The 12,733-nt window shown below is 32.5% G+C and overlaps 1 protein-coding gene across 2 annotated transcripts in view; it reads left to right on the top strand.

The window, feature by feature from the left end:
• The window catches only part of LOC119639774 (myosin-9), an 87,263-nt gene that overhangs the window by 56,256 nt on the left and 18,274 nt on the right, over positions 1-12,733 (top strand). Inside the window, exons 9-12 of one of the 2 annotated variants that reach the window (XM_038037427.1) lie at positions 1,977-3,440; positions 10,714-10,803; positions 11,007-11,252; positions 11,468-11,956. In XM_038037427.1, the coding sequence (XP_037893355.1) occupies positions 1,977-3,440; positions 10,714-10,803; positions 11,007-11,252; positions 11,468-11,956 (2,289 nt within the window). The remainder of the gene's footprint in view (positions 1-1,976; positions 3,441-10,713; positions 10,804-11,006; positions 11,253-11,467; positions 11,957-12,733) is intronic. The other variant, XM_038037426.1, reaches the window with a different exon arrangement.

Genomic DNA, 12,733 nt, shown 5'->3' with positions numbered 1-12,733 from the left:
TCTCTCTCTCTCTCTCTCTCTCTCTCTCTCTCTCTCTCTCTCTCTCTGTCTCTCCCTCTCCCTTTAATATAATTGTTGTGATTATATAAATATACATATGCATATAAAAAAAGAAGTGCTGAAGGTCATTTTCTTCCTAAAGGATAGCAGTAGTAAAGCAGTATAGGTTTTAATAAGATAACGCGCTGGGATATCCCTAACGGCGTTATCAAAATATACTACAACTAAACATAGACATAATCCAAGTTTTACTTTGCCTGCTACTTTACTCACTTTATCATTTCTTTTCTTTCTCCCTCTCTCTCTCTCTCCCTCTCTCTCTCTCTCTCTCTCTCTTTGTGCCTTATTCAACTTTCGTTCACTCTTTCTCTTACAATCTTTTGTTCACACTTTCTCGCTGTGTTTTTGGCTGAGGGTTATTAACTTTTTTTTTTTTAATTTTCATGAAAACAAAAAACAAATTTCAGTTTTGCACGCTACTTCTCAAAATATGCATCCCACTAATATTCTCATTCTCAGTTTTGAATATCGTTTAAGAAAACTTATAAAATACTTCATATACGCACACAAATCTACAAAAACCTTCCATAAACAAAAAAAAAAAAAAAAAGCAAAAAAACCAAAAACAGAATTAGGTAAAGGCTTCTCTTTAAAATTTAACCCATCCTCTTAAAAAAATTCTTAATCCTTTCTACTATATAACACATACACGTACGCCTTCAATTATATTATTATCGATACGGAACGAACTCATACACCGCTAAGGTGTCACTTGCTACAACAATCTATCATCATGACGGTGGGATGGACGGGCGGACATACGGACGTACAGATCAAACAATTTATAGTATACAAAATTGTTTTTTTTTTTTTTTATTTGCTTTATTTTAAATAACATATAAAAATAAAGTAAAGAGCTTTTGCCAAAAACTATATATATTCATTATATAATAAATAGCGGGAAAGTTTTGTTTCATCTTAACGCCGCCAAAAGAAATATAAAAAGGAAAACAAAACAAGACAAGAGAAAATTGTAAACTTTGATAATCCTTTTATTTACCAATAATGTAATTAATAAATGTGTGTGTGTTAATGTTCTTTTTTTTTGTTTTTTTTTTTTTTTTTCTAATCTTCAGTATTGTTTTTACCGCATTTAACCTAAGCAAAGAAAAACAACAAAATTAATTATAAAATTCAAGGAAAAAAAAGAACCAAAAGATAAAATCGCTTAATTTAATAATCATTAAAGTTAAGTAAAAAAAAAAAAAAAAGAAAAGATAATCAAAATAGAAAAAACAAAATTTATTCACTGATAATGATAATAATGATGAAAAGAAAAACAAAATATAAAGAAACAAACAAAAGAAAAGTAAAACAAACCAAACATGGGGCCACTAGTACGTAAGTGTTCGGTTAAAGTCAATTTTGGTGATAAACAAAAATGATTCAAAAGAAAGCCGTAGATGGAAAGATGGACATCTTTCTTTCGATTTATTTATCGATTTTCTTAATTTCTTAGTGTCGTTTAAAGGGATTGCGTTACTTATACATACGTAATATTTATTTTCTTTGCGTTTTATATGAAAATCAAATCTTTTCCGTTCCGTTCCGTTTTTTTTTTTTTCTTTTTATTTTTCTTTCCTCTTTTTTTAGTGTATTTGCGTGCCTTGTTCCTTTTTGTTTTCTTTCATTAATTTATCTACAAAATTAGCAAATAATAAATAAGTGATATAAAATAATTGCAACAGCCTCACCCTTAATCCCTTACTCCATCATAACGAAACTAATGGTATAAATGATAGATGAAGACACTAAACAACAATTCTAACTAAATACTTCAACAAACAGCTCCAACAACTAATAGAAACAAAAAAAAAAAAACCAAAAACCAAAAAAAAAAAAAAAAAAAATAGTAAGAAAACCAAAACCAAAGAAAAAACGACAAAAACAAACCAATTTCCAATCGACCATTTCAGATGTACAGTAATTATCCGACAGCCGGAAGTCCGCCATTACCCGACATTATAGGACAATATTATTCGCCCAGTTATGGGATAACAGGTTCACTGCCACCTTATGATTTTTATGGCATACCGGCGGCATCGGCCGGTTATCTGTACGAGCCCACTACGGCGGGTATTGCCGGTTTATATGGGCACACATCACCTGTAAGACGACGCCGTTACAGCATAGCTGGCCTGCCATCAGCCTCAATGATGAATGATTATTATGGATACGGTATGCCTACGCTGGGGCCGTCTTTACATCAGTCTTCCTCATCGAATATATTAAATTTACTCAACGAAGCTCATAAGTCAATTTCGCGTTCCTCTCAGATACTTAGTCAGCATGCTCGCATACAGCAGGCTCAACAAACTGTTGGTCAGCCAGTTACACCGCTATCGTCGCATTATCCCGGTCGCGTTATATCCAGCTATCCGACATTGCATCCGGGCGACACATCACCGCCTTATTTAAATGATAATTTAATGCAAATGTCTGCGAATTTCTCGTCGCAACCGAATATGTATTTCCAACAATACACCCAACCGCCGCCGCCACCACCTCCTCCGGCTCCGGGTGGTGGTCATGGTATGGGCATTGTCGGTTCGCGCTTAAAGCCCGCTTACTCGGTTTCGAATCTCAATTATTTAAATTATCCGAGCGGCATTGCTGGCTTAGGCGGCAGCAAATATATAACGGGTGGGGTGCCCAGTAGTAGCTATGCGAATGCCTACACACAGACTCTATTGAACCCATCAGATCCTTATAACTACAGTAATCTACTGCAGCAACGCAATCTAATGTCATCATTGCACGCTTCCAATCCCACTGTATCACAACTTTATCAACCACCACCACAACCACCACCACCATCATCGTCACATTATACACAGCAGCAGGCACATCAACAGGCATTAGCTTACAATATACAACAACAATTTGCTGGTGCGCAACATTATGCCCATCAGTTACCGTCTAGCACTCATCCTCAAGCGCACATTCATACGTCCGTGCAGCAGCAATTGAATCCAGATCATCAATTTCATGTGCATCAGCAGCAAAATCACCTGCAAACACATCCATTGGCTGCATTGGCCAGCACGACAGCACCGTTCCCAGCTACATTAACTAGCAGTGCTCTGCATGATGCACGTAGCGCGATAGGTAGCACGGCCGGTTTAACGGGGTCTAGCGGTGGTGCGGCTGCTGCCTACGATTTACTCATACACCCGTCCTCGTCATATCCTACATCACAACCACTACATCATCATCTTCACCAACACCATCAGCATTATACTCCACATAATTTACATGCTACGCACACGACACATATGCAGCCACCGCATGTCACCACCACATCGTCATATCATCATATGCCACCATATACGAAAATAGATTTAGATTATCCGAAACTGCCGCAAGAGCATAAGCGCCAAGTAAGTTTTAAATTTGATGTAGATACGCTATCATTAGATTCTTAAATGAAGTCAATCAAGCCAGCCAAAAATATATAAACAATAACAGAAACCCAAAAAAAAAAGAAAAAATTTATAAAAAAAAGATAGAGAAGAAAGACGGGAATTTATCTTAAAAAATAAAAAAAAAAATAAAAAGGAGAAGAACTTTAAAAATACTTTTATATACATTAGTAAATTAAATGACATTTAATTGAATTGCATTTACGAAACAATAATACGATTAAACTGAATTGATTGAACTGACTTTATTATCATATATATTACAAATATATATATAAGTATATGTGTGTATGTGTTTGTGTATGTGTGTGTACAAACACATATATATATATATATATAGATTTGTAAAAATATATCAAGAGAAAATATTTATATAAAAAGTATAAAAAAAAGAACAGTTTAGAAGAGAACTGCATTTAACGCTCGCAAACGCCAATTAAGTTAGTTGAAAACTACAATAAAAAAGAAGAGGAAAAAAAAAAGGAAAATCTCAACAAAAAAATAGGGAATTAAAGGTAATAATAACAAATGACTATTAAGAGCCAACTAACAGTTTTTCTTTTTTTTTTTTGGGTATTTTTTTTTTTTTTTTTTTTTTTGTAAACGTATAATTTCCAGCGTTGTTCAGTTCAGTTTCCGTTCTCGAACGTTCTGTAACAGTGCCTAAAAGTAAGTTTTCTTGCGACAACTGTTAGAATACAATTAAGTGATGCTTAAAAGAGGTAGGTTTTTGCTTCCGGATTTTTTTAAAATTTTTTTTATTTTGATTTGGTTTCAGAGAACTCAGGGCAATTATTTTCAGACAAATAAAGCGTATATAGGGAAAAATATCAACTAAACCCAAGCACGTCTCTCTCTCTCTCTCTCTCTCTCTCTCTCTTTCTTTCTCTCTCTCTCTATCTAGGACCCTTTTTTCCAAGATTTATATCCATCCCCATTTATTGCTGCCTTGTAATTTTTTACAAATTCTTTTCTTCTTTTTAAAGTTTTCTTTAGGATTTTTTATTAAATCAAAGCCTACTACTATTTACGAAATCTGGAAATCTATCGATCAATAAATAATTGTTTTATTTATGCATTCATTCCTAGTTGATTTCTCAAAGTTTTCTATTTCTTACTTATTTACTTATTTACTTACTTTTACTACTAGATCTATATCCTTATTTTGTTCTTTTATAATATGCATATTCCTCATTTACTAACTCATTCATGCGCATACTATATATATATCCCGATAAAATCACTTTAATTATTATCTATTATATACTTAATACAATTATTAATATATTTATTAAAATACAATAATATTTGTATCATTAATTATTGCAAATAATTAGCAAACAAACAAATTAAAAAAAAAAGGTCAATTAAAAGCAGTCTAATTAATTATGAATATATATATTTATAAAGCAAATCTTAAAAAGCAAACCAAATAAAAGTGATTATGTTTTATATTGAAAAAAAAAAAAAAAAAAAAGAAACGACAAGTTAGTGATGATGTATTCGTATCGCTTATGCATTGAAATGCTTATTATAAGAATTTCATGTATAATCAATCCATAATGTTAAATGAAAATTTCGTTTTTTAATGCGATAGTTGATGAAATGAAACTTTTCTTTTTCTTCGTTTATTAGAATAAAGTGACACAGTGTTGTTTAATGTAACGAAAACTGCAGCACTTTGCTTCACTTTGTCACCAGTGGTCGTATGAGTAAGAAAAGTTAAAATTCTCATAATAGCAATTAATATCTGCTTAGTTATTTTATTTAAATAACACTCATACGTCCATGATACCAGCAATGAACTCCCTCTCTATCTCTCTCTTATGCTAATTGGAATATGATAAATATACGAAAATATAAGTTTAGAAATGAGAGACTGATATTGAAATAAAAAATCTCTCAATTTATTTTGCTCTCATGCGAGTGCCTAAGCAGATTGTGTATTAAGGCAGTGTTAACTTAGAGGTTTCACTTTTGATTTGCATGGCATGCTATCTCTATGCCCTTCTGGTTGCAATAAAATACAAACCAACAAAGAAAAGGAAACGGGCTAAGCTCTCCATCGCCCTACCCATATGCATGTAACAATTTTGACAAATGCTACTAAATTTCACCAAAGTATCTTGAAGATTAAGGTCTGTAGATTAAAAACAAGTCGATTCAGAAAGTGCTCCCGAATCGATCGGTATAACCGAAAGTGGATCTGTTCCATCAGTCCTTCTAGATGTTGCATATATCCGCACAAACTTAATGTATCCTTATACATATAAAGGTTTACTTTTTTAAAACAACTTCTCCGAGAGATGGTCATAAGTGGTCCTGAATCGTTCAAACTTTTCACATTCTTACGTGCTGTTTACTGTTTACTGATTTTTGTCGACATATAATGTCGATTTATAATAAGTCATAACTCTAAAAATTTCAAAGCAGAGATAAATATACAATTATAAAAAGTATTTCAAAAATGGGCTGCAGTTATAGTTTTTCGAGAAAACATGTGCTTGACTTAACGGATGACAAAGTTTTTAATGAGTTGATTCGACATTTCAGATTTTCAAGAAAATTTCTGAACCCTCTACACATTCGAGATTCAATTCACTTAACAAGTTTGAAAATGTGCGTCATTCGACGGAAGGTTTTCCAAGTTGTCCAAATTAAGATAGAAAATCACAAATCAATACACATTTTTCGAATGGAGTTCATAAACGGGACTTCAGCAAGATAGTTATCACTCAGAAGAGAAATTCGGAAAACCTATCAATTGTATTTGAACCGCTCAGTGAAATTGCTAGCATGTTTGACGAAAATATAAAATGTATATAGAGACTCCAAGACGTCCATCATTTCCTTTCTCAATCAGTTTATAATCGCATATGCAAGAATTTGGATCTTATGGCAATTGTCTCTACTATTAGCCTCGAAATTGTCTAGGCTATCACTATATAACAGCGCTACACTACTATGTTATGTGTCGGCGCTTCGCTATTCTTAAATCTGTAGCTTAGATAACTGGTCTTACAAATCGTCCTTAACACGATTATAGTCTCCGTATCATCTATTTAATGAAGAGAAACATATTACCATATACATATCTTTTGTCGAGTTTTTCAACAAATTAAAAAATGAATTAAATTAAAAAAAAAATGAAATTAATTATTTATAATTTTTTAAAAACCAAACGATATGAACGAATATATATATACATATATATATATATACGTAAACACAATGAACTCAATTATGATCTAACAAAAGCGCTGTAATTACATATTAAACGAAAAAACAATACTACAAGTATTTCTCAAAGCAAAAAACAAAAAAAAACAAAAAAATGCAAAAAACCCTTGTACTCCTACGCTAAAGTACACACTTCCATAAGCGAGTGAACATAACAAGAATAATCTTTAGAAATTCAACTCGCTTGGCATATAGTACGAACAATATGGAACATTCCGGAACGTTCCTAATTCGAGCTTAATGAAAATTTTTACTTAAGTCATCGAATTTTATTCGAACTTTATTCAGGCGTTTAGTTAAGTCATCGAAAACCTTTATATAATTAAATGTAAGTTCAAAGCCTGAATAAATTTCGAATGAGAAGAAACCAACTGATGCAGCCCATTTTGTTCGTATTCATATTTGAAATAATTTCATTTAATAAATTAATTCAATAATAGTAACTACCATCCATTAATAATAATAACAATAATAATAATAATAATTTGATTTATAGATAAAAATAAATCGAATAAACTATGAAGCAATTAATATCTCAAGCAGATAGAAAGCATGCGCATCTGTTTACTCTCTGATAAGACATGATTGCTGATCGTAAATTTATGTGCTATTATCTGAACGCGTTACAGAGTTTTCGATCATAAATCGTTTATCAAAAATGTCAATGTATTGTCGCCTAATTAACTGCGATGAGAAGATTTCACTTCGTTAAAAAGGAAGAAATTTCCTTCTGTAAAGCTTTCCCGATTAATAATGGTGGAACGAAGAGCGACATGCGCCCTTTTAAATATAACGAAATAGGTTTCTTTTTCTGCGACTTTATATAAGCTTCTAGGCGTTCTCGAGCGTTGGCTTCAATATTTTTGAAAATCATAAAATGAAAAAAATATGAAATTTAAAACAAAATTAGAGAAGAATATGAAAAAGACAATGACTTATGTGGCTATCAAATGAACGGCTCTTATGTTTAAAGGTCATAAAGATTCTCATTATGTTCATTGCACTCTAAAATGTCGTCAGTGATTTTTCAGTCAGAAAGAATACAAAAATTATGATGCGTTGGTGATGTTTTCTCATATACTTAACGAAATTAATTCTAATTTGCAATAGGCCATGCACTGGTTCTTGTTTCCCGAATAATATCGTTACTGCCAAATAAAATACTTTTTTAAAATTTAAATGTAAAAAAAGTCTTTATTTCAAGTCGCCGGCAAATGCAGGCGTATGCGCTGATTAGAACAAACGCACGCATGTTGTTTATAGGCAACAAGAGGTGTAGGCAATGGTTAGCTTATTCGCCTATAATTTACACATATCTCACCATCAGCTTTCACCAGCGACTGATCGTAAAAAAAAAAGAAGAAATGGAACAATCTGATATAGGACATGGTTAGTTTCTTTGCATCTCGTGCAAACTAATCAATATGACGCGCTACAGAAGGGGGCAATGTGGACTCTAATTGTATGCTTGCTTCTTGTATGTCGTGGGCAGTTCCGGCAGTAACAAAACCCAAGCAATGGGATATATGACAAGCGCGAATAATGGTTAGCTCCCAGATGCATGCATGCAAATTTCATAGCAGCATAAAAGTTCTGGACAGCCACAAAGTCATATGCAATGTGATATACGACAGGCAGGAGCATTGGATAAATCAATGCGCAAATAGGTTCCACATATTCCTTGGAAAGCACGCTATTCTAGCTTTAAACAGAAACTAAACTTTCTCATATAGAACAGATCTACGAAATGATATTTCTCGTGAAAATTATAAGTCTAACCTATAAGGATTATAGGGAATAATGCCTTTCCGCAAAGCCGCTTTCACGAATACCACAAATTTTCGATTGTAAAAATCACATCGGTCTTGAAAAAGCTTGCCTATAAACTCAAGCTCAACATCTGAAGCATTATCTTTTCTTTATAAATTGTGGCGCCAAGAATCACAAGCAAGCGTAACATGATTTACAAATGGTCTAGAGTAAGCGCTCTTAAATTCACGCTTCGTGAAAAGCGACGGCTTCGTTTTGCGTGTCTGTTCTTCTTGTACCTTACATCATATACTACAACGCCCAGAATAGCCTGACATGTACCCGCCATGCATTATGCAGTGCGTTTCAGTATCACTTTCTTAATCGATCTAAACTTTTCTGTCCGTCCATCCATCTTGTTTCTTTACGTTCAACCTATAGGCCGTAATTTTTGAGATACTTTGATCAAGCTAAGTCCACTGCCCTGCATTTCCCCAAGGACTAAAGCTATTGAAACTGGCCAGGGTCGGAGACCTTTTTCCATCATTTCTCCTATAAATGCCTTAGGTTAAAAAAGCGTTATTTGAATAGGGTATTTATTACTAAGACGTGGTCCACCATAGTGTTTTTACTTATTTGCTTTTAAGAAACTGTTACTAGCTTTCGTAAATGAAACGAAAAAAGAACGTTCGCAACCTAAAGTGCGATCCATTTCTATGATGATTATCATTATTATTGAACTCTTGTTAACATTCAAAGTCAATCGTGTTATAGGTATGGTCGCTTAGATAACATTTTTGTTTTGTGTTATCATATGGAAAGCTTTCTATCTGTTTTCGTTATTAGATCGACAGCAACTATCAAGATATTAAGATATTGAACGTCTTATATCGTAGACGTGTGTATGCATAAAAAAATATACTCCAAATAGTTATATGTAATCGATTCTAAACTATATATCAATGACTGTTATTCTAATATATTATTTATGAAATTTTTTGATATTCCGTTTATACGCAACGATATCTTTATACTCTCTCTACTTGCTAACTATATAATGAAATTAATATCAATTAATTTATACCTTAACTAGATTAATTATATTAATAACAGGAGAAAAAAAAATTTATATATATATATATAACCGAGAAACGCAAAAAACTGCTACAATAATATATTTAAATAAATATTTCAAAATAATAAACGATGCATTTAATACGTTCTCTTCTTTTCATTTTTTATTTTCTTTTTATTTTATATTAAACATCTTTTATAACAATTAAACTTAAAATACTTACAGTATATATATATATATATATATATATATATATATATACCTAATTTTTAATTCTATATATATACCTAATTTCTAATTCTAATATATAATTTTCATACAATAAAATATATATAAATAATGGAAAAATCATTATTATTAATACACATATAAAATGGAATAAATAAATTGAAGCATAATACAAACAAAAGAAATAAGTAAATGAAATTTAAGACGAAACTCTTCTTCGAATCATAGTATTTTGGCAAAGCATAATGAAAATGAAATTAAAAAATTCATAAAAAAAATAAAAATAAACCCACACCACCCATCTGAACAAAAAAAATCGTGTGCTCGGTTGCCTAATAAAAGAGAAGAAAAGAGAAGAAGAAGAAGAAGAAGAACATGAAGAAAGGATTAACCGAATAATAAGCAAAACAACTTTGCTTTGATTTAAGAAATAACCGTGCTTGAGACTACCACTTTGCTGTGTGCAATGGAAAGTGTGTGTGTTGGTGTGCTTTTCTTACGATCTTATGACACAACAAGCGAATGCTTAGATGCGTTAAGCAGGCATACTTTTTTACACGTAGAAACTCCTTAAACTCACTCGCTCGCTCGCTCGCTCTTTCTCTCTCTCTCTCTCTCTCTCTTTCTGTCTCTCTCTATACTTCTCATTTTCTATGCCACAATCTTACACAAAAAATTCTTCTCTCGTACTCGCTCACATCACATGAATTAATCATTCAATTTATCATTCTTAGCTGAGATAATAATACCGGAGTTTCTCTCTACTACATGCATACAAAAAAAAAAAAGAAAAAAAAAATAGATACAAAAAAATACAAAAGAAAACAAAGATATGTTTATTTTTTTATAGAAAAAAAAAAACAAAAAAAAAGAATGAAAGATGAGCTTACTGTGTTTTAATTGCTTCTTTTCTATAAATTTTCAATTATCATAATTAAGTTGGACGAATTCCGTCTTGAAATACAAAGAAGGGATCAAGAAATATTGGCAATGGCAGCTAAAATGAAGACTCTGGAAGAGCAGCATCAGGTAAATTCTACCCTCTACCATCACAACACACTACTAACCACACCACCTAACAGATAACGAATAAAAGAAAACATCTCCGCCATCAGCTTACTTACATACAGATAATAATGAATATAATTTTTTTTTTTTTTTTAAATTTATCACTTAAGAAAATCAATTATTATTGTTAATTATCATTGTTATATATATACACGCCTCTTTAGGATTATCAACGGCATATAGCGGTCTTGAAGGAATCATTATGTGCCAAAGAAGAACACTACAATATGCTGCAGGCCGATGTGGAGGAGTTAAGAGCCCGTTTGGAGGAGAAAAATCGCTTGCTGGAAAAGAAAACGCAGGGCACACTGCAGACCGTGCAAGAGCGCAACCGTCTCACTACCGAGTTAACAGAATTGAAAGATCATATGGAGATTAAGGATCGCAAAATTAGTGTTCTCCAAAGAAAGGTGGTTCTCTCTTTATAAAAGAAAAAAAAAAAAAGAAAACAAAACAAAAGAAAACAAAATAAAAAACAAAAATATCTTAAATTATAGTTCATATGCTTTCAGTGCACTTAAGTATTAGCTTTGTGTATTTGTGCGTGCACCTAGTTACTGTTGTTAATTGTGAATTTCATTATCCCTGAAAAACTATTTTGTTTTATATATACGTTTGTCTTTAGATTGAAAATCTTGAAGATTTATTAAAAGAAAAGGATAATCAAGTTGACATGGCTCGAGCCCGTTTGTCGGCAATGCAAGCTCATCATAGCAGTTCGGAGGGCGCTCTCACAAGTCTCGAAGAGGCCATTGGCGATAAAGAAAAGCAAATGGCCCAATTACGAGAACAGCGAGATCGTGCCGAACAAGAGAAACAAGAAGAACGTGAACTGCATGAGCGTGAAATTGCCGACTATAAAATCAAATTACGGGGTCTCGAAAGCGAAGTTGAAAAACTTAATACACGACTCGAGCGAGCAGTTAACGAACGCGAACGTTTAGAAATCAAATTGGAAGCGTCACAAAGCGAACTGGGTAAATCGAAAGCCGAATTGGAGAAGGCAACGTGCGAAATGGGCCGAAGCAATGCTGACTGGGAGGCAACCAAACAACGTATTGCACGACTTGAATTGGAAAATGAACGACTCAAACATGATTTGGAACGATCTCAGGTATACTAAATGAAAAAAAAAAAAAAAAAACACATTTCAATGTCAATATGCCTATTGAAGTCCCCAGCTAGTTACCAAAAAAAAAAATACGAAAGCAAAACAGTATCACCGAAAACCTGCAGTTGTCATAGTAATACATTTCTAACATCCCATACTTACATATATATATATATATATACTCCTGTTTATAATCACTGCCCAAGGGTAAAAGTCAGTATTGGTCGTGTCCTTCCGTTGAGAGCTTATCATAAACAAAAGACGTTTATTTTGGAAATATTTTAAATCTGTTTATGAGAAAATACATTTTGCTTACAATTTTTTTTTATTTTCATTAGAAATTCACTCAAACTGAATAGATGGTTAGCGTAGAGCGCATAATATGTGGTTTTTGATAGAAAATCGGCTTAGGTCACTTCAAAGTAAGCTCGTCTTTTATTATAATAATTACCGTGACATATTAAAGGGATTCGGGGCCATAGAGTTGTCTGTCTACCAAAAATAGATGGAAAGCCGAACAGAGCTTCTCTTTAAACACTTTTAGTCAAGCCGATATTTGTCTTGCATTTGAAGGCACTATAAACTCCGAGAACTCTGGTCTGCTACTCTGTGGTTGCTTTGTGGGACTTACCTTAAAAGCTTCGATACTTGGTTTTTTCTTTTATTTTTTTTTTTACTCTGCTTTTATTTTTTGCTTTGTTATGATTTTATAATCAACTCGAGGAAATACAACACTAAACAATTTTTCTCTTTTTTCTTTTTATTTTTATATGTCTGTCT

Source organism: Glossina fuscipes, unplaced genomic scaffold (genome assembly GCF_014805625.2).
Source record: "Glossina fuscipes isolate IAEA_lab_2018 unplaced genomic scaffold, Yale_Gfus_2 113, whole genome shotgun sequence".
Lineage (NCBI taxonomy): Eukaryota > Metazoa > Arthropoda > Insecta > Diptera > Glossinidae > Glossina > Glossina fuscipes.
Note: the sequence above shows the minus strand (reverse complement) of the source record. Positions and strands in the feature narration are given on the sequence as shown.